At 39.3% G+C, this 22,679-nt stretch overlaps 1 protein-coding gene across 7 annotated transcripts; it reads left to right on the forward strand.

Moving 5' to 3' along the window:
* The first annotated feature begins 3,536 nt into the window (after nt 1-3,536).
* phka2 (phosphorylase kinase, alpha 2 (liver)) lies at nt 3,537-22,672 on the forward strand. Of its 7 annotated transcripts, none has more exons than XM_061740570.1 (33): nt 3,540-3,678; nt 3,809-3,923; nt 5,937-6,095; nt 8,034-8,081; nt 10,624-10,792; nt 10,921-11,003; nt 11,325-11,405; nt 11,544-11,642; nt 11,728-11,874; nt 11,955-12,008; nt 12,202-12,324; nt 13,168-13,263; nt 13,543-13,650; nt 13,804-13,882; nt 14,155-14,289; nt 14,395-14,504; nt 14,646-14,790; nt 15,324-15,402; nt 15,513-15,670; nt 15,749-15,919; nt 16,038-16,147; nt 16,222-16,358; nt 16,452-16,614; nt 18,031-18,110; nt 18,201-18,279; nt 18,357-18,486; nt 18,575-18,676; nt 19,477-19,595; nt 19,720-19,743; nt 20,204-20,257; nt 21,010-21,243; nt 21,320-21,520; nt 21,623-22,672. In XM_061740570.1, the coding sequence occupies exons 2-33, from the start codon at nt 3,846-3,848 to the stop codon at nt 21,794-21,796; spliced, it is 3,729 nt and encodes a 1,242-aa protein (XP_061596554.1). In that variant the 5' UTR covers nt 3,540-3,678; nt 3,809-3,845; the 3' UTR covers nt 21,797-22,672. The 7 variants fall into 7 exon arrangements, with proteins under 7 accessions (XP_061596536.1, XP_061596570.1, XP_061596562.1 ...); XM_061740562.1 differs by having other exon boundaries at nt 3,542-3,682; XM_061740552.1 differs by having other exon boundaries at nt 3,537-3,923.
* Nucleotides 22,673-22,679: the final 7 nt, after the last annotated feature.

The raw sequence follows: 22,679 nt of genomic DNA on the forward strand, positions 1-22,679 counted from the left end.
CCCGTGTCCTCTCTGTCCTGTCGTTCGGGCCCCGTAGCACTCACCTTGCTACATTCATTTTCTATAAGGCTATCAAACTCTTTAAAATGTATTTTCTCGAATAGAAATAAAACATCTTTCAGAAGGTAGGAACCCTGGAGTACAATAATTGGTTTTATTGCAAACAAAAGAACAAAAAAAAAAATTATCTACCACCCGCTTATCTCTGATTCCTGAACAACATACAAAATAATTGGTCACAAACTGTCAAGATTTTTCAATTTTCTATGTGGCTTGCCTAAATTAGCTGTGAAACTTTGCTTTATTACAATTCTCTCAGTAACCAACTTGTTACATGTGTCCTTTCAGCGTGTATAAGGCATGATAATCAAGCTCTTGTCTATTCTGATGCGCTGACAGCAAAAAAAAAAAAATTAAATATGAAGTTGAAATACATATTAAAAGGAGATATCCGCCATCCTTTTTAATGATATTAATATCCTTTACATAAATGTTTGCAGTAACTATCACCTTTTTGCATTGTTAAGCCCGTTTAAGGCAACCAGCCATCCATTAGGGGAGTCCCGAACAAACTGTACACAAACTACTGAGGGATGAGCCGGTTCCACGTTAGTCCTCCTATCCATAATATGTACATGTATACATACACGAGTGATTGAAAATATTGCTGCCAACAAATAAAACTTCATGCAACCAAGAGGTGAGAGTCCATCAAAAATGACAACGAACTTTACATAATCATTCCCAACTTCAGCTTGTTTCGGTTTTTTGCCCGTTAGCCTCACAGGCTGATCATTTTTAGAGAAGCAGCAGTAGTTTGCATGAACGTGACCAAATAAGAAACCATCATCTGATTCAAACCTGATTTTTGCTCCATTTAAGGCCAGCACCTTCTCCATGTAGCATGTTTTTATTTTACATTTTTGTCACAAACTTTACCCTCCAAGATGATACCACTCACACCCAAAGAGTGGGGTTCATCAGATATTACCTCCAGAAGTTGGGAGTGAAGAGGATGGATTGGCTTGCCAGCAGTCCTGACCTCAACCCCATTGAACACTTGTGGGATCACCTTAGGCACGCTGTTTGTGCCAGAGTGACTGACTTGTGACAAATGCTGGTTGAAGAATGGGATGCGATCCCACAGCAATGTGTGACCACCACAGGAAGTTGCCAGACTGCTGTGTACGGTTCTTTCACAAGCTACTCAGGCTAATCTTTGTTAAATGAATACATTGTTAAATTGCCAATATGTGTTGCTTCTTCAAACATCATTCATCCAATCCACCAGACATCAAACAAGAGAGAGAAAAACTGTTTAGGATTGGCAAAGAAGATTTGACACATTATTCATGGGCACAACCCACATCGTTCTGCTGCTCATCCCACAAATGCATGTTCCTTACAAATGTGTTACCATTTAAAAAAGAAATAAACAGGCTTTATAATGGTGTAAGAATTATTGCCAAGAAGCATTGTTACAACAAAGAAATAATCTGCCAAACACAAATATCCTTATTTTTGGTGTTAAATTTATTTAAACTGTAATGTGTTTTAGGATTTCTCAGTCTGTAAGCACTAAACGGTACCACAACAAAGGAAAAAACAGGAGACACAAGAACAAAAATGTTAAAGATAAACCAAATATTTGTAGAGCTACAAATGAAAAACTGGAACCAGATCCGTTTCTTCTTCTTATGTGGAACAGACTGTTCAAGTGTCACTAGGAGGCGCCAAAGATAGAATAAACATTACTGGGGAGAATGAAATTACAAATCTATAGTGGCCACCTAAATAAGAGCATTTAAGTGCTATAATGTGAAGTGCCCAAATCATCGCTTCTGATGTGTATTGTCTGTGTTGTGATCCGAAATTGTCTTCTTAGAAATCTGCTTCATAAACTTACACATTCTATGTTTTCTCTTGGAATGTTGCAAATTTATAAAGATGACATTTCTGAGATGTCTGAGATGAAAAATAAATGAATTACCACAAATCAGATTTACAAAATAGGCCCCCCCAAATGGAATCTCATATAAAAAGGTACTGTGTGTAACATCCAGACTTTGTGAGATTGTGAAATGTTACTTTTTCAATATATCACAAGAATGCTCAAGCTTCACACTCAAGACCCTCTCAAGCTCCACTACAATATTCTGATGATGGCTCCCCAAACATAACATTATTCTGGCAGAGAGACCTGACAACTGTCTTCAAGGAGGAGAAACTGAATCAAAAGTGTAAAATATGTAAAAGAAAAGTTCTGCATACAAAATTATATATTGATACTCAAAATGATGCATCAAAAGCAAACTGTAATGATTATTACAATTGTATAGCATTCTTGTCAGACACTGTAAAGAGGTTAAAACACAACTAAGGTAACTGTGCCAACACCCACATCAACATATTGAGTATAATGATAAGACCAACAGCCCAAGCAAGTTATAACATAATACTGAATGATGTACTTTTGTAATTAAATCTAAGAATTTTGCTTGAGTGTTTGACTCCAAATGCAACTTTTTTCTAAAGCATTAGTGCAGGACTTTTGTATTTAGAACAAGATTAGGTTTACTGTTTCAAGATATTTGTATCCCTTTAATTCAACACTCTTCATTGTAAAGTGCCTTGAGATTATACATTTCATGATGGACTTTAATATTAGTTAACCTGAAATGAAGTAAATGGACACATAATGTTAAAACTAGACTGAAACCAACCATACTTTTGAGGAGTCACACTAAATGATGAAAACCTGTTGAATATTTCTCTATCTAAAAACACGAGAGCTCCACCACTCATGACGTCTGGAGAGTTCATTAAAATGCTGCTCACGTGGAACAGCAAACACAATCAATCTGGGGTTCAGTCACCATTGACCTGTTTACGGATATCATTGCATCTGTTTTTCCCCAAACCAGTTATGCTTTTTATGTCATTCTTTTTTTTGTGTCTTCATCTGTTGATCGTTTCTTTGCTATATCTATGTTCATTTGAATATCATAGTTATATTATATTTATGATAGAGCTGATATCTTGTATTAAACAGGTTATTTAAAAAAAAATTATATATATTTATAAAATGGAGTGTATAGTATAAAAAATAATACAGACATATAATGTATGTTTAGTTGTGGAAAGGGGGTGAGATTAAATAAATGTATACTTCCTCCCACTCCTTTTCGAATATGTAACTGAAATATGTGTTTTGATGTTGTTGTTTTTTTTTCTTTATGTGGTGGAGTGCCCACCTGTATTTATTTGTTTTCTTATCTTTTTTCTTGTTTTTTATACATGTTCGAAATAAACAAAAACGAACGAACGAACTAATGAAGCCTGAATTATGGTCCGCGTTAAATCGACGGCGTAGCCTACGGCGTAGGGTACGCGGTAACGCACAACGTACGTAGGCCCTTCGTTGGTGTAAACGCAGAACCATAAATCAGCCTTGAGCCACGATAGCTTGAGGAGGTGGAGATGGGAGTGTTTGGCGCCCTCTATGGGCACGGAACAACGGGAACATAATGTATTTGTGCCAGAATGGATGTACAGTCGCTCCCATATGCTCCCGGTCACATGTGAAGCTTCACATGCTGTCATCGACCAGGCGTGAGTCCTCACACCGAGCAGGACACACGTGAGCCGGCTCCGCGGTGTGAATCAGCCCGTCAGCTTGTGGGTGAATGTTGTGCAGCAGCTGGATGCTGCTCGGCTAGCACTTTACCACGTTACTGACATCATTTTTTAAGGTATACATATTTTTTTTACTATGAAGTCGTATTTGAAAGCGATGAAAATATCCCAGCTTTAGGCGTCGGACGCTTGTTGCCCCCTGAGTGAGGATGAGGAGCCGCAGTAACTCTGGAGTGCGGCTGGACGGATACGCCAGGCTGGTCCAGGAGACGATCCTCTGCCATCAGGTGACCATAGGCTGATTTATGCTTCCGCGTTACACCGACGCAGACCTACGGGGTAAGGTTCGCGTACGGTGCGCGTAGTCGCGTAACCTACGCCGTAGCCTACGCCGTAGGCACCATAATTGAGGCTAGAGACGCAATGTAGGGTTGAAAAGATAGTGGTGGATAAACAGGTCTATAATCACAGATTTTACCATCACAATTTCTTCAGCCCCCCCCCCCCCCCCAATCTATCTGTATCAAGCAATATATGAAATCAATTTCAGTTAGTTAGATTTTTTTTTTTAGATTTTTTAGATTTAGCCTATTTATTTGCACAGTTAAACATTACACACATAAAAGTACCACAAGTAAGTTAGTTAGTTAGTTAGTTAGTTAGTTAGTTAGTTAGTTAGTTAGTTAGTTAGTTAGTTAATCTTTATTTCGGTCAATCACAAGCATAAAAATCAACAAGCAAGATAACAAACATCCACAGGTTTTTCCCTGGTCAACACTGTGATTATTTTCACCATCTTTTAACATAATGGAATATGCAAAAAGAACAAATTAACTTAAGTATCGAGGTTACACAAAATAATAATAATATTATTAATAATAATAATAGCTGTAATAACTGTAATAATAGTAATAGTAATAATAATGATAATAATGATAGCTCTGAAAACCGAAAGTGAAAAGATGCTAAAGAAACCGACAAAACCAATTTAGGTTGTCATTTCATCTCATGCATGTGTATCGTGTCGTGTGTTCACTTGAATTCAGTGAAATTTTATTAATCCACAATGGGAAATTACCCAAGTTCAGAGGGATCTATAATGTATAATTAGGTTATAACTGTTGCACTACTGTCAAGCACTCTTGGAGTGAAAGGTAGACTTGTAGTGGCCACTCACTAGCAGGACACTGTGTAGTTTCAGTGGGTTAGAATTCAAAGTCATCATCATCGTTAATAACAGCTAGATTCTTGTGAATTCTAACCAATGAAACTACACAGTGTCCTGCTAGTGAGTGGCCACTACAGACTAAAATATATCTTCGAGATTTGATTAAGTATAAAGTAACAATAAACAAGAACTTAAAAGAATAAGAAAATTATACTTCAGTACAATGTGCTTGTTTAATTGCATGGTGTTACTTTCCAATCTGCAGTTACATGCACACTTTAAGCTTCACTTGGTTTACATCTTTATGTAATCAAATCCTTGATTTTTCCAAGGTCTGTTTACATTTTTTTTAAAGCTTGTATTGGTTAAGGTTCATCTGTAGCCGCTGCATAGAAATAAACAAAGTGCGAGCAAAGTTCAGCCTCTGGAATGGGCTGAGGACTGGCAAGCGGTGCAGCTTTATCTATCAGCTCTTGAGTTTAAATTGGCGCAGCAGGAACTGTCAGTTCTAGCTGAGACGCTGAGGGTCTGCAGCAGATAAACTGAAACTGTATCAGCTTTCCATGCACAGCACATACTTGTATGGCCGGGTGCAGGTTTATAATCAGATGGAGGTGCAACGCCAGCAGTCACAGGTTCCTTTTCCCAAAACTGAAACTGAAGCGACTGTATTGTTATGCGCAAACCAATCTTAATACTGTGTATATTTTTTTAACGACCCGACACTAATTTTATGTTTAAACATCTCAAACTCACTATGTGATTTCCGTTATTAATCTCTGTCATCTATTTTCTGATTGTTTTATAGACAATTCAGTGGTATTTTAACAAAGTACTAATTTAATGTGTTAAATGGCTCAGGTGAGCTGATGCCAGAGAGACAAATACAACAGTTTATAGAGTCACAGGTCACACTGCAGTATATTTTGTAAACAAACAAGGGACAATTTATTAACTTAGAGACATTTTAATTAAAGCAAGACCTTTGAGTTATTGAATAATGGTAGTTAACAGAAAAAGGTAGTTGAGAGAGATTTTAGTGAGTGAATTGAACAAAGAGTTGAAGAACTACACATGCAAGGAGGACTTGTTTACTGTAAATTAAACGTTTGTTTGCGTGTCTTCTTGTCAGAACCCAGTGACAGGACTTCTCCCTGCTAGTGTACAGAAGAAAGATGCCTGGGTGAGAGACAATGTGTACAGCGTCCTGGCTGTGTGGGGGCTGGGTATGGCCTACCGCAAGAACGCAGACCGTGACGAAGACAAGGCCAAAGCCTACGAACTGGAACAGGTGTGTTTGATTATGTTGGATACAGTCTACAAATAAAAGTAAAAGCTAGAAAAGCTTTTAGTGTCATGTTGTCAAGTGTACAGTAGTTTACACAACTGTATGCTTCCTAATATGATGTATAAAACAACTAAAACTCAGTAATTATAGCTACTATAGAAATAACTTTAAAAAAATTAAATTTGTTTAAAGAAGTAATTTAGAGACATAGGGTCTGATTTACTAAGATCCTAAATAAAGAGTACTAAATTGCGTGTGCACTGAAAAAGTTTGCACGTGCTGTTGTGTGTTTTGCGGGTGATCAACTAAGAATGCTTGCGCAATTGATAACGGGTGCAAACAGCAGTATTTAAATGAGGTGTTGCGTGTCTTACGGTTTGAGCCATGGAGAGTCTGGATGGAAAGCAGGATAGTCGCAAGCGCAAAATGAAATTTGACGCGTTGGAGTTAGAGATATTAGTGGAAGAGGCAAATAAACACATTCATGAACTACAGCAAAGAAATTTAAACATTACCAAAAGAAACGCCATATGGGAGAAAATGTGTGATAGAATAAATGCAGTTGGTAAGACAAAAAGAACGGCAGATGAGGTTAAAAGAAGGTGGAAAGATATAAGGCGAAGAACTAAAGAAAAAGTGGCCTTTAATAAAACTTGTGCAACCATTTTTAAAATAGCATGCAGCAGAATAAAGACTCTCTCTCTGCGTATTCTTTGATTTTGGCGATGTCGCCTCCTTGCCACAATAACAGCAGCCATCGGTGCGCAATGCTGGGCAGATTAGCACCTTCCTTTCGAACGTATTAAATACAGACGCAATCACAATCCCCGCAATTACTTTCAGGCTTGGTGAATCTCATTGCGTGTGGTAAATGAACCTATTTGCATTTTCCCCTCCCAGTATTTAGCGCTTTCTGGCGGGTACGCCCCATATTGATTATTCATCAGGGCAAAAGTACTAAATGAACAGCGTGTGCTATTTTGCTCATTTGAGAGGCGCAGTCCTCTTTGCACGCTGTTAGTAGATCAGCTGGCACATTGGTTTGCGGGTGATGTCAAGTTTGCACACGTTTTTACGCACGCAAACCTTTAGTAAATCAGGCCCATAGTGTAGCTACATCTGTAAATGTGTTGGGACACGTCATCAAAGATGTACCCCAGACATTCTCATCTACAATTGATCAGGAGCCAACTTGTGTCCCCACATAATTTATCCAAAGTTTCAAATGTATCAATAAAATCCACCTCGCGGCTCTCTCTGTAGCGCCAGTGGTGGACTTGCTTCCTTTCCTCTTTAAGGCTCCTGTGATACCAAGCAGAGAGTGAATGGTGCACAGGGAGTGGGCAGGGGAGCCTCTACATCCCACCTCTGTGGACTCACAGCCTGCTTTCACAGCCATTCCTCCAGCATTGCTCAACCAGCTCATGATACTTAAGCCACGTCTGCTTGCTGGCATCTTTCATTCCGTCCCCTCAAGAGACTGTCGAAAAAACGTGTTTGCTTCTGGCCCCGGGCCTCCAAGAGGCTGGCGTCACGTGTTCTGGTAACTTGAGCTCCCCACGTCCATGTCAACAAAGTAGTTTCTAGTCTGATGCAGACGAGAGTGGGCCCATTGCTGTTGACTGTGGCATATTTTATGGATTGAAATAACTATAAACAAATAAATTTGACATGTTCGATATTTTTTAAATAAGATAAGTTGCAGTTGTTTTTTTTTAACCATTTTTGCTTTTTATAGTAATTTACTGTGAGAAAGCACATGTTTGTTAAAAAAGAAAAAGAAAAAAGAGTCTCACATAATAATGGATGTGTTCTGTTTTGTTTTCTTCCTTGATTGGTACAATCACACTTTACTGGTTTAGAAATAGATATTAGTTTGTATTATAATTGTGACATGTTTAATATTTTGAGTTTATTAATGAAACTTCTGTTTGTTGACAGAGTGTGGTAAAATTGATGCAGGGGCTTCTGCACTGCATGATGAGACAGGTAAGAAAAACACAGTGCTCATACAGTATTTCATGTTGGCCTGCTCCCTTGTGCTTGCACATATACACAGTTTATGATGGTCGTAGAAAACCAGATGGAAGCACATGTTCTGCTTTTGGGGAGTGGTAGTCTAGTGGCTAAAGAGGAGGGCTTGAATCTGGAGGACTGGGTTCAATGGCAACCAAGACGAACCACCTTGGGCCCCTGATAGGGCTGGGCGATATGGACCAAAAGTCATATCTCGATATTTTCTAGCTGAATGGCGATACTCGATATATATCGATATTTTTTCTGTGCCATAATTGGGGTTTCCCCCAAAGCATTATAGCATAGCATCTCTGTTAGCTTCATTTTTTTTCTGAGGCAAACCCTTAAAAAAACAGTCAGTTTTAATACAAAGCCTCGTGCCAAATGTCACACAGGTACCTTTATTAACAGAGGTCTGCACAATATCAAAATGTATAAAACAAATGAAATGAAAATAAACTGCCTGCATATATAGAATAAAAATGCTTCTTGAATAAAATAAAACAAATATCCTTTTCCTGCATAACAATTAAATTAAAATACCCTGTGCAATTAATACAATGTAGAAACAGTAACAGGCAGACTTTTCCACTGAGGTTGACAGTTGTGCAAATAACAAAACATTTGTGCAAATCTCAAATAAAACACTCAAGTCAATTTGTCACAAAATAAGCTATATGCTATATCAAAATCATAATTTTTTTTTTTTTTTAATAATCGATATAAACGATATTGTCTCGTACCATATTGCGTTTAAAAATATATCGATATATATTAAAATCTCGATATATCTACCTGCCCTAGCCCCTGAGCAAGGCCCTTAACCCTAATTGCTCCCCGTGTGTTTGTTCTCTCAGATGTAAGTCGCTTTGGATAAAAGCGTCTGCTAAATGAAAGTATTATTATTATTAAAACTCTGGTGATGGAGGTAGTTTATCAGAAAAAAACAACCAAGATTAATAATGAACAGTGTTTGGAGATCTGCATATCAAAGTGAAAGTGATAAGAGGCTGTAGGAGGATTGTATTTTCTCTCCTGCTGTTGGTGTCCTATACGGAACATAAGATGACGATGCCACATCCACCAAGGGTGTTAAAATGGAGAAGATCTCATAAAGTCATAATGCACGTGGACTTCATCGGCTGCTGCTCAGACACAGTCTGTTGAAAATGACCATATCTTGTACAGTTTTACAAAACAGAGCATTATGAACAAAATAAAAAGATCAGGTGTTCCTTGCCGATATGAAGATACGTTATGTGTGAAAAAATAAGTATCACATTATCCAAACGCTTCTAAAACCACATTGTCACAATAACTTCATGTATTTGTTTCAGGAGGATGTTTTTTAGTCTTTTTTTTTTACAATGATGCTTCAATATATTGATGCCAGCAGTCCCTTGTTTGTTTGTGTGCTGAACTCTTGAGGTGTCAGCACAGTAGTTCAATCAGGTTGAAGTCTGGACTTTGACTGTGCAGTTGCAACACTGTTGTCCGTTTCTCTTTCAGCCGTTCTGTGCGTGTTGTCATGTTAGAAATGTTTTTGAGGCCCCAAATACAAACTGGAATGAATGGTTTCCAAGGAGGCGCAAGTAAAGGTCATGAAAAGTCTTTTATTGCTCCAAACAATCAAGAGAGCAATATCGCTAAATGTGAAGATACAAACACACAAAGGACCACGACAGGAATGGTGGCCTGAAAAGGCCACAGGTTTGCTGGCATAGACTTGACCAGTGCTGAACTGCCAACCATCCAGTGCTGCATGCAAACAGAGCAGAGCTTACAGTAAGTACAGACACCCAAAGAGGGTAAATGGAAAACAGTTGTGCCAGACACATCCATGGCTGCTGCTCTGCCTCCTCCTGGAGGAAGAGCAAAGAAAGAACAACTCATTAGAAGAACAACCCAACACTGACAGTGGTTTTGTTTTGATCAGCTTTATTTCTTTATGTGACAGGGACGGTGCACAATTTTTACCGTTGCCCCAGAGTTAGCTGGGGTGATCTTTGTCATGTACGACTCAATTGTGTCTGAGCTTTAAAGTGCCATAAAGGCACCATAGACGTTCCCTCTCTGGTCTCTTTGTCCGTGGAGTTAGGTTCTTTTTATGTTCCTTTCCAAGATTTACTCTTGTTTGGTCTCTTGCTTGGTCACTGTGTCGTTATCTCTTGCATCACTACTTTCTTGAGTGTCATCTCTGCTGTGATGTTCAGTGTGGCTCTCAAAGCTACTTTCAAGGTCGTTTATGTGTGACATAAAGTGAGGTGCAGTGGTTGTAAGACATGACTTCTTCATTTTGGATTTTCATTTTTCAGGCATACCCAAGATTAAATTGAGGGCATTCAGTGACATTTTTGAGACTGAACAAGAATCACATAGAAAACAACTGTAGGATTGACTGCAAATGAAAACAAAAGTTAGGGGCATCTCTGGGCAAAGCTTCTCTCTCATCTCTTCTCTCTTATTGTATGCTTTTTATTGGTGGTCATGCTTGATTTGGATTGTGTGTCTTCAGGTGGACAAGGTGGAGAAGTTCAAGAGGACCCAGAGTACAAAGGATTGCCTGCATGCCAAATATGATACCGCCACCTGCGCCACTGTGGTCAGGGATGACGAGTGGGGCCATCTTCAGGTGGACGCCACTTCCATTTACCTGTTGATGCTCGCACAGATGACAGCCTCAGGTGCGGTAGCACTGCAGAGCAGGGTTTATATTTGTTGACTTTTAGTTATGAGTGTGTGTTTATGCATTTTACAATACTGAGACCACAGAACACAAGATGGTTAATGCCTTTGTTGTCTTGACACACAGGCCTGCATATCATCTCCAACCTTGATGAGGTAGCCTTCATCCAAAACTTGGTCTTCTACATAGAGGCAGCCTACAAAGTCGCGGTGAGCAACATATCCAGAGGTTTGTTTTTCTAAAGGGAAGGTGTTTGAGGTTAAAATATTGTGTACCCCTGCCTGGTGACCAGACAGAGCTGGAACAGGCTCCAGCAGATCCACGTGACCCTCAACAACAATAATAGATGGATGGATCTGTAACTAGCCTGTCATCGTTCTGACTGCGGCATCATTCAAAATCCATGGTCAAAATCTGAGTTCTAGATGAACACAGTGTTATAGTGGGGGGTATTTAATATTCAGAATGACACACTGGCACATAAAAATGTACCACTTTTGTGCCATTTGGTGACAGTTTTACTCCTGCAGGATTACGGCATGTGGGAGCGAGGTGACAAAACCAACCAGGGCATCCCCGAGCTCAACGGCAGCTCTGTAGGAATGGCAAAGGTACAGGAGCCTCATATTGCTTTTACTATTTTTAATGTTCATGATATACTGCACTATGCATTAAAGACAAAAAAACATATATATATATATATGAGATGTAGCGTAGTGAATGTAGCGCAGTCTTGATGGATTTTGCAGGCAGCTTTGGAGGCCATAGATGAGCTGGATCTGTTTGGTGCTCACGGAGGGCCAAAGTCAGTCATCCACGTTTTACCTGATGAAGTGGAACACTGTCAGGTAATGTTGAATTAACCTCCAGCCATCTCAGCATCACCTCTGCTCGTCTTTCCTGCGCTCAGCATGTCTTATCTTTTTCCATCAGGCTATTCTGTGTTCAATGCTGCCCAGGGCCTCAACTTCAAAGGAGATAGATGCTGGTCTTCTGTCTGTCATTTCCTTTCCTGCTTTTGCTGTGGAGGATGCAGACCTGGTGGCCATCACTAAATCAGAAATTATAAGCAAATTGCAGGTACAGTCTAAACAGAAAAACCTTTCAATTCAATAATTTTACCTACACGTTCAACACAAACTCTCCACTCTTGTTATCAGGGTCGCTACGGTTGCTGCCGCTTCATTAGGGATGGATATCACTGTCCTAAAGAGGTAATACACTGAAAATAATCTAGGAAACTGGCAGCTCTGACAAAGAGAGAGAATTCATGTGAGAGATAAATATTTTAGAAAGTAAACAATGACTAGGCAGCAGGGTTTGTGTAGAAGCTTATCTTGTTGTAAGTTAAGTTTGTTTTGTACCATTTGAGCTGAAAGGGTGATAATTTGACTGTTTTCTCACTAGGACCCGACTCGACTGCACTATGATCCTGCGGAGCTCAAACTGTTTGAGAACATCGAATGCGAGTGGCCTGTGTTCTGGACGTATCTTATTGTAGACGGCTTATTTACTGGAGATCCAGTGCAGGTATTTAAACCAAAAGTACCAAATTGGGTTATTCTGTCTTAACCTAAACGCATTTCTTTTTTTTTACTTTCCAGAATGTTTTTCTGTACCCTAATTTTATTAGAATATAAAGTAATATTAGACTTGCATGGAAAATATGTATCTATGTCTGTCCCAAATGTATAATTTCTGCATAATTAAGCAAACATTTTGGTAATAAGTTCATAAAGGCAACCTGGATATATTTTAGATATATCTGCCTACGAATATAGAAATGTACCTGGTCTAGCAACTCTGCCCAGTCTGCTGCATTTTGTTGGAAACTTAAAAAAACAACTCCAAAAAAGTCAATCAAAACAAAAAACATTTTTTCTTTCAAAATTGTATTACTTGACTTCCTGAAAAGTCTTACAAATAGTCAGACATTAAAATGATTCAGATATCTAAAGTCTTACTTTAACATACATTGTTGAAGAGGTTCAATCTGATGGAAACAGACCTGTAGAAATGAATCCAGAAAAAAAGTAAGTTAAATCCCATCTAATTAAAAACATAAACAAACAAAGAAATTGTCACTATAAACAAATGTGCATTTCAGTTCATGAATTACCGTTATAAATTGCAAACACACTTTTTAACCTAAAAGTTCCACATACAGATTTTGAGATCAAAATAAGTAATTTCAATTGATAAAACATCTTAGTAAATATGAAAGAACAAAAATGAGTTACTGTGAAACACTACAGCTGAAATGGGACAATGTTTTTCAAAGGTTTCACCAACATGTCTCCAATTATTTATTTGCATTTAAACAGTTATTTTAGGTATCCAAAGAACTATAAAATGTTCAAATGCTGTTCACAGGTCCAGGAGTACCAGGAGGCACTGGAAGGAGTTTTGATCAGAGGGAAGAGCGGCATCAAAATGGTTCCTGAACTTTATGCTGTGCCGCTTGACAAGGTACATTCATAGAAAATAACCAACACAGCCTAAGCACCCACATTGCTCATTTAGTATCGTCACAGTTTAGATGCCTGGTCGGACCAAACTTACAAATTTGTCTTGAGAGAGATGAAGATGCAAGAGGATAACTTTCAATATTTCTGTGTTGCTGAACAGTCCCATGTACTGTAGATGGGACTGCCAGTTACCAACAGTCCTGTTAATATACTCCGACAAGCAGAAGAATCAGCCAGCAAATGTTTGTACATAATATTACAGCATATATTCCTCCCACAGGTGGAGGAGGAGATCAGCAATCCTCACTCAGTGGACAGACTGGCCATGGGGCAGCTGCCTCACATGTGGGGACAGTCACTCTACATCTTGGGCAGCCTTCTAGCTGAGGTACGTTATCTGTTTGTTGAAAATGAAGATAAAAGGTAGAAGATATTACCAGACCACAATGGCACCATGCAAACGACGTCACCCATCAATGTAAGCACGCAGTAGATATTATAATTCTTCTCCTCTGTCTCCTGTTTTCCATGTTGCTTTTAGGGATTTTTAGCCCCAGGAGAAATAGATCCTCTAAACAGGAGATTCTCTACAAATTTCAAGCCTGACGTTGTGGTACAAGGTTGGTCATTTTTCAAAGGTGTTAAATCCTCAAAAACAAAGCAAAAAAAGTGGCCTCTGTCAGATGTCCTACTTTCATCATCTCAGCTGTACCCTGAGTCAGCGTGGCCTTTTTGGCTAATTTCAAACATATTTGAAAATATGGAAAACTGCAAATGTCAATATCATCAGCTTCTGGTGCTTTTAATGTGCCTCTTTTCTTTTCATGGACTTATATCCAAATTTCTGCACAAAGTTTGGGGAGTAATATAATTCTTTCTATCTGTCTTTCAGTTTGTGTGCTTGCAGAATCAGTGGAGATCCAGGAGTTGCTGAGAGATCATGGGATTGAGGTACAGACAATGTCAGAAGTTCTGCCTATCAAGGTCATGCCTGCTCGGATCCTGAGCCACATCTATGTCAGGCTGGGTAAAATACAGTTCTTCAGTTTTGCGTATAGCTCAGTATGTGTGTGTGTGTGTGAGCGTGAGTTTGTCTGTAAAACAGCAGTAATAACCGGTGCAATTGCCACAGGAAACTGCAAGAAGCTGAATTTGAGTGGAAGACCTTACAGACACATTGGAGTCTTGGGAACATCCAAATTCTACGAGATCAGAAATGGCTCTTATATATTCACCCCCCAGGTAAAACAGCGTCAAGCCGAGATTCTGGGATGTTTTCATACCCAGCAATATATATGTTTAGTAAGGCTGGGATAAACATGTTCATTTTGCTTTGTTTCTGCCTGTTTTTATCCTCTATTCGTCTCTGTCCTTCTTGTTCAGTTTTTGGATCAGCACCATTTCTATCTGGCCCTGGACAACCAGATGATTGTGGAGATGTTACGAACCGAGCTGGCCTATCTTTCCTCTTGCTGGAGAATGACGGGAAGGCCCACGTTGACCCTTCCCATCACACGCAGCATGCTGGGTACAGAGACTCCACACCCAAAGAAAAATTACTGTTTAATCTGCTACATTTAATGTGCTTCATAATCTACTACTTTCTTCAGCTTTTATAGTAAATGTGTGTATCTTTTCCATAAGACAACATAGACTACAAACACTAAATGTGTGCAGCTCTCTGCATGTCTACGTCAGTCTTGTCCTTTTGGCAAAACCTCATCCATGTAAAAAAAAAAAATCTGTATTTGCATCTTTGTGCAATTATTCACAGTTTTAGCAGTTCTGAGCAATTTTTTCCACCTTACTTGAAGGTACACCCTTAGAATTAATGTGTACTTTTGCTTGTCGCTTTTTGTGTTCTGTTTCTTTGTGTGAAAATCTAAAAAGCTGAATACTTTTTGTGCAGACATGAGCCATGTTTAAAAAGTCACATGACTTTATTGTACAGTCTAGGCTGCTTGTATCTGTGAGTGTACATATTGTAAATTTCTATACTTTGATTTTTCTCTTATAGTACTCTAATGTATTTCCCAATGTTTGTTTATTTTTCATGTCCAGTTGAAGATGGAGATACCGTGGATTCGTGTATCTTAGCAACACTCAGGAAGTTACAAAATGGCTATTTTGCTGGAGCGAGGTTTATTTCTTTTCATAACATGAAATAAGAGATACGTTTGTAACAACATCCCTGTTATTCATTCCCTCCTACGTGCCATTTTAGACTAATCTGTGTCTCTGTTACCACAGGGTGCAGATGTCAGACCTCTCTAGTGTCCAAACCACTTCATTTCACACCCGCCTCACCTTCCTGGATGAAGAGGATGACGAAAGCTTATTTGAAGATGAGGAAGAGGAGCTCAATGATGAATATGGAGAGGATTATAACACTTATCTGACCTCAGATAGTAAGTAATGAACAGCACTTACCGTTCTAAACATGCAGTTTTGATTACATTTGAATTCTACTCCTTTTTCCTAAATAGAGGGCTCAAAGGACATGTTCGACCAGTACCTCAGGCAGCTCCACCACTGCACCACCACCAAGTCCCATCTTCCTCCCATCCAGAGGGGGCAGCACCACGTCTTCAGTGCCGAACACACCACAAGAGACATCCTGTCATTTATGGCCCAGATCCAGGGCCTGAACATACCCAGTGAGTTTTTTTTCTTTAAGAATGTAAGGGTTCATCTACAAAGGGCTGGCCGCAACTTTAAATCGTTTGATGGTAATTCCAGTTTGATATTTATAATGAATAAGTTCATATGTTTCAGAGTCTTCCATGTATCTACCCATCACTCCAGTCCTGAACAAGCACCGCAGATCTCTCAATCTTCTTGAAGTTCCTCATCCACATTCTGGCCCGCCAGCAAAGCCGATCAAGGTAAAGACACCAGATCCTTCCGCCAGAATCCACCGGCTGGTGTGTCTTTCTAACACCGACGTCTCCTCTCAAAGCACCCCAGTGTTGCTGACCTGCACCTGCCTCGAGACTCTCAGGGCAACACAGACATTGCAGCGTTGGTGAGGCAGCTGAAAGAGTGTCCCACTCTGCAGGACCAGGCGGACATCCTCTACATTCTCTACGTCATGAAGTATTCACATAGAAACAAAAAACACACTCACGCGTAAACAAACAGTGTTGCCTTTTATCACTGCACATTCTTTGTTTTTGTTCCCACAAACAGAGGAGCTGATTGGGTGGTGGAGTTATCAGGCCCTGGTCAGGGTGGGGTTAGTGTGAGTTCATTGTTAGAGGAGCTATATGTACAAGCCGGAGCATGCAAGGAGTGGGGGCTTATCAGATACATCTCAGGAATACTGCGAAAGAGAGTGGAGGTTCTCGCCGAGGTCAGTGAGAGGTCCTGGTCTGGACTGAAATGTATGATTTTTTTTCTGTTATGTACCACAACAATATATTCAGATTAAAATGTGCCCAAAAAGTTGACTTTCCGCTTTAATTGTAGAGGTTTGACAAACAACATTCATTTTAAATTAAGCACCTCCATTTTAAGGGAAACAAAAGTATTTGGACAATAAACTTAAAGAAGTGAATTGGCCGGTTGTGATCTATTACCTTTTTACTTTAGGACAGTTGAAGCACATTAAAGGTGTTGAGGTAATATCAGGTTGGCATTTGGCAACTGTTTATCTGGAGATACTAATATGAAGTCCAGGGAGATGTTAGTGCAAGGGTAGCAGGCTGAAAAAGAAAGATGCATGTGGGAGACAGCAAAACATTAAAGGGGACCTATTATGGCATCTAATACCTATTTTAAACAGGCCTTGAATGTCTTAAAAACAAGCTTTTGATGGTTTTTGCTAAATAAATTTGAAATTCAGCCTCTGAGCCATGTCTTTATCATCCCAGTCTCTAACCTCATTATCTATGCGGGATTCTGATCAGAATTTGGTTGCTTTCCTCCTTCTCTGAGTTGGCAGGTTGAGGGGAGACCACTTTATATATGTTAAAGCAAGAAAAAACATGTTTTTCATAATAGGTCCCCTTTAAGGTGCAGCCAAACAACAGCTAGGTTCATTTAAATGGAAAAAAACTCCAGTGAGTTTAACTTTATTTTAATATTTGGAAGACCCCAGGAGAAAAAAAATAAAGTGGATCAATTCCTCGGAGAAGATGAACGCTTTCACAACATCAAGAGAAGTCAAGTACATATTCAAGTTACAATCTAAAGACACCCTCATGAATGTAAAAAGTAGAGGGAGACTTTCTGAGGTGCACAGGGATTTACTCTGAGCACATTGAACCAAATGCTACAAAACTGATAAGACAGCGCTTCTAGAGCAAATAGATGGTGAAAATATTGTGCAAAATTAAGTGGAATATTCTTCAGTGGTCAAGTCAGTTGCCTGATCTCAACCAAACAGAGAAGCTTTTCACTTGCTGAACATAAAACTGAAAGCAAAAAGGGTCACAAACAAGCAGGAACAAGCATGCTCGGTGGCTGCATTGGCAAATAAGAAAGGAAGAAACTCAGAATGAGATGATCTCCATGCGCTCCAGACTTCAGTCACTAATGGTAAAGAATTTTCATCCTACTATTGAAAATTATGGCTTTGTTTCCAATCATGTTACCATGTCCAAATTCTTTTGAGCTCCTGCGAATGGAAGCAACTTGATGAAAGCAACTATGTTTCTCATGGTTTATTTTTGTAAAACCTAAGATTAGTTGATAATCATATGTGAAGTAAAGGCTTACGATGCAAAACACTTCATCAATATTTTTATTTCTATTTGTCCTCTATCAGGCCTGCACAGATTTGATTTCCCATCACAAGCAGCTGACTGTCGGTTTGCCTCCTGAACCGAGGGAAAGAGTGATCGCAGTGTAAGCTGTTTACCAGGCTTTAATGTTGAGTTTTTATGTCCCATTGAAATGAATAATAACCTTTTAATCTTGCTCACTTGTTCTTTTTAGTCCACTTCCTCCTGAAGAGTTGAGCACTCTGATATTCGAGGCCAGTGGTCAGGACATCAGCATAGCTGTTCTCACTCAGGTAAACCTGCAACCTGTCGGGTTTCTAACATGATTATAAGAACTTCCATCGGTCAGCTGTTTTCATTTGTCATGTAGGAAATCATGGTCTATCTAGCCATGTACGTGCGCTCCCAGCCTGCTCTATTCGGGGACATGCTCCGACTCAGGATCGGCCTCATCATGCAAGTCATGGCCACCGAGCTGGCCCGCAGCCTACACTGTTCTGGTAAGGATATGTCAAATAAGATCAAATGGAAAACACTTGACAAGTGAAACAACGCAGATGAAAGACAAGTAATGACGTGCCTTTACAGGGGAAGAGGCGTCGGAGAGTTTGATGAACCTGAGTCCGTTCGATATGAAGAACCTGCTGCATCACATCCTCAGTGGAAAAGAGTTTGGAGTTGAAAGAAGCAGTGAGTGTTTTCCACTTTTTTTTCTAGCAGCACTACTGCTTACAAATCTTATTGCATCTTAGAAACATGGTAGAGGTAGTATGATGTTTTGTTTGCTGCATCTGGGCCATGATGAAGAATTATACCGGGACATCTGTCCATGAACTAAAATCACAACAGGAAATGCTGCAAGACAATGACTCAAAGCGTTGTATATTCCAGAATAGCAAAGTCATGGTCCTGAAAGTTAGTTTAGTAATAATGATGTGGAAAGAACTGAAGTGAGAAGTTAATCGGTGGAAACACTTGTTGATGGTGGTTGTGGCGCCTCGGAGGAGCTGCATGAGGTACTGGATAAACACATCCTAAAAGCCTTTGTTTGAAAAGAAATGCATAAATTAAGAGACCACATTTGTTAATTCTCATATTAGATCACACCAAACACAGAAAACAAAGGTTTGATTTTTATTATTTTTTTCTTTTACACTTATTAGCCATAAATGATAACTGGTCAAGTATCTTCACTTTAAATCTACTTTGAATTTTGTATGAAAATCTGAGGATAATTCAGACTTTTATGCACAACTGCGCTGACTTTATAACTACGTCCTAGTTCCTGCTCTACCAAATCATTAACTGGTGTTTTGATACCTGCAGCAGTTAACCTGGAAAAACAGCTGCCTGAGTGTATCTGTGAAAAATTGGTCATCTTAAAATCATACATTTTAAGACGAGCAAAAGTCATAGATTTATTCAGACATTCAGAACCATGTGAACTACTGTATATTGTTTCTCACTTCCTCTTTATTTTTCTTCATCAGTGCGTCCAATCCAGTCCACAGCCACTAGTCCTGCGATATCCATCCATGAAATAGGCCACACAGGAGCCACCAAGACTGAACGCACAGGAATACACAAGTTAAAGAGTGAGATAAAACAGGTAAGAATGTATCGATCCATCATCCATCTATTTACTGTATCTATCTCTTGATTTACAGGCATTATATAATCTAACTGTTAACTATTTATGGGCAGACTAACATTGTTCTTGCCTTTGATTGCAGCTGGATGACTCTCGGCCTGTCAGTGTGGGTTGGCTTTGATAATACTTAGCATGTGACTGTTTCTAATCTTGGTCTAAATAACCAAACCGCCGGCTAAAACCTGTTCACTGGCTGTCCATGTTTTGTGTACTTCCGTGCCGTCCATAGCTGGAGGAACTCTTTCATCACATATCAGTAGAATAAAGCGCTTTTTTACTTTTCCATGTGTCACAGGGATCATCTTTGTCAAGTATGTGCTTTTATTGGAGGAGCATCTCCTTTAATATAATATTTCTGCAAGTTTTAAAGCCCTTTAATAACCCACCGAGACATTGATTAGGCTGCATCTAAGTATCCTGCCTCATAACTTGTTTTTTTATAGCCTCAGTGGAGTGGCATGCCTTTTTATTTTCAGATTCTCTCTTTTCACCAGCTGTGTACAGTCTCTAGTACGAGGATTATAAAACCATTGCACACTGTTTCTGTCATCCATATTCATGTGTAGATCATCAGTGGCAGTCATTCCTTGAGTAGCAATGTGACTTCTCCTCGCTCCACGGTAATCCCCTCATCTCATCTGCTTCATATGAACTTACCATGTCCTCTCTAGGTTTGTTGTTTTTAATATATAGTATGTAGGATATATAGTGAACAAAGCTGTTCATGTTTCATTTAGACAGTCATCATGTGCCTTTCTATGTTTAACGATAAGATTTCTTTTTTTCATTTACTTATTGTCAGCAATTGTTAGAAAATAGAACCTAGATTTCTCTGTCCAACAAGTTTTGTCTGTGTAGTAATAGCTTGCTAGCTTGTTACTCCAGTATTATGAAGGAACTAAGATAAGCAGATAGGCACATGGCATATTCCTTAGCAGACAGTTATTTACAGGGCATTATCTTATATAAAGTCCCTTATATAAAGTCCCTTTTAAGGTGGTGTAAGCTGGATCAGGCTGTTGCTACACAGACAAAAATAACAAAAGCGTGCAATAACACCTTTGTCCTTTATCACCCGCTACAGTGTCTTGTTTTTACATAAATGACCGCGTGGACTGTAACAGATTCAGTTCAAATGGTAATTTTGCAAGATAAAGACAGCATGACAAACCTGTGCATGCTATTGGTTTTTCAGTACTCAATATCTATCGCCATCCACAAATCTGAAATGGGATGCAGCTTTTTGGATCAGTAATTGGACCTAAGCTCTGATATGAGCTCAATATAAAAACAAAAAACAGCAGCTTTTAATTGTGTTGTGCAGCTATACCATTGAAAACGCGTTGAGATTGGTCTTGTTCACTAATGACAGCGTTGCAGCAGCCCCTCCACCCCTAGTGGAATCCTGTCTCCACTGGGTCAGAGTTCAGGCTGTGGGCAGCTACACTGGGAGGAGAGGCAAGGCCAGTGGCTGAGGAGACGCAGGCTAGACGGAGCTATCAACAGAGTCCCAATGGGATTCTACCAGAAGGTCTGGAAGATCTTACAGAAGTGCCATGGCCTCTCCATTGATGGATATGTTTTGCCGTCTTCTACCACAAGAGAGGTAACATGCTGCCAAAGCTGAAGTTGTAAGCGTTTGTGCCCATGGAAGTGCGTTTAATGCTGTGATTTCTGTATAGATGACGGCTGGAGAGATCAAGTTTGCGGTTCAGGTGGAGTCTGTCTTGAACCACGTCCCTCAACCCGAGTACCGGCAGCTGCTAGTGGAGACTGTGATGGTCCTAGGCCTGGTGGCGGATGTAGACGTGGACAACATTGGTGGCATTATCCACGTGAATCACATTTTGCATTTGGCCAACGACCTTTTCCTCAATGACCAGGTACTATTACTGACAAAAGTTGAATGAAGTACATCCTTATTTGACTGTATGTTTTAGTGTACGCTCATTGATGTTGACTCTGTCCCGTTACTGAATCACCAGAAATCTCACAGTGCCGGCGATTATTTCCTGGAGAAGGACCCAGCGACTGGAATTTGCAACTTTTTCTATGACAGCGCCCCAAGTGGCAGCTATGGCACCATGACTTATCTTTCCAAGGCGGTAATCACATATGTCCAAGATTTCCTGCCAAGTTCCAGCTGTCTAATGCAATAAAGAAGCAGACCTGTCAGTCGGGCCATTACTGATGGTTACTAAAGACTTGTAGAAGCATGACTTGTAAAGTAAAGATCAACTGGCCAAAAGCAAGCAAGGCTTCTCATTATTAGCTCATGTGGCACTTTGAAGTATCGACTCTTTACTTAGCTGTAGCTCTCATTAATCATGTAACATCACAGCCTTGGCAGCTGATGCAAGTCACTTTAACCAAATACATTTTGTCCTATGAGTCTGTTCTGTGAGTCAAGCTATTCAAGTGCATGTATTGGACTTAAATTGTGTTTAACAAAATTGAAATTGAAATTGTCTATGATATAAACGCATCTTTGTGCTCTTGGGAAGTGTTCTAGTGAAACTGGACACCACCAGAAGTTAATAACACTGGATAATTTTGATCAGTTTTCTATAATACTGCATCTGCCCTTATTACATAAACAATACATAAAAGGAAATTAAATTAATTGGAATTAAATTAATTTTGAGATATATGGCTTATAGTTTATGACAAAAATGTATTTAATGTAATATGTAATTACACTGAGTGCATCAGTTATTAGTTTGATAATTTATTCACACGTTACTCATTCTTTCAGTGAAATAACTTATTTTCAGCTGTTTTATTTTTGTTTGTACTTGGAAAAATTATGTATTTTTTTTCCTCATGTAAAGACTAACCTAAAGATGAGAAAGTAATAAAATATTAATCCTGAAAATGATTAATACCCTCAGATAACCTTTGTGCAACAAATGACTGTTTATATCAACTACTGAAGAAAAAATGTCTATGACCTGCCAAGTTAATCATCTTGTACTGTAATTAATCCATGAAGTAGACTCCTTGTTTACTTTGAATGCCAATACCTGTGTCGTGATGTATGTA

This window comes from Cololabis saira, chromosome 2, assembly GCF_033807715.1.
Source record: "Cololabis saira isolate AMF1-May2022 chromosome 2, fColSai1.1, whole genome shotgun sequence".
NCBI lineage: Eukaryota > Metazoa > Chordata > Actinopteri > Beloniformes > Belonidae > Cololabis > Cololabis saira.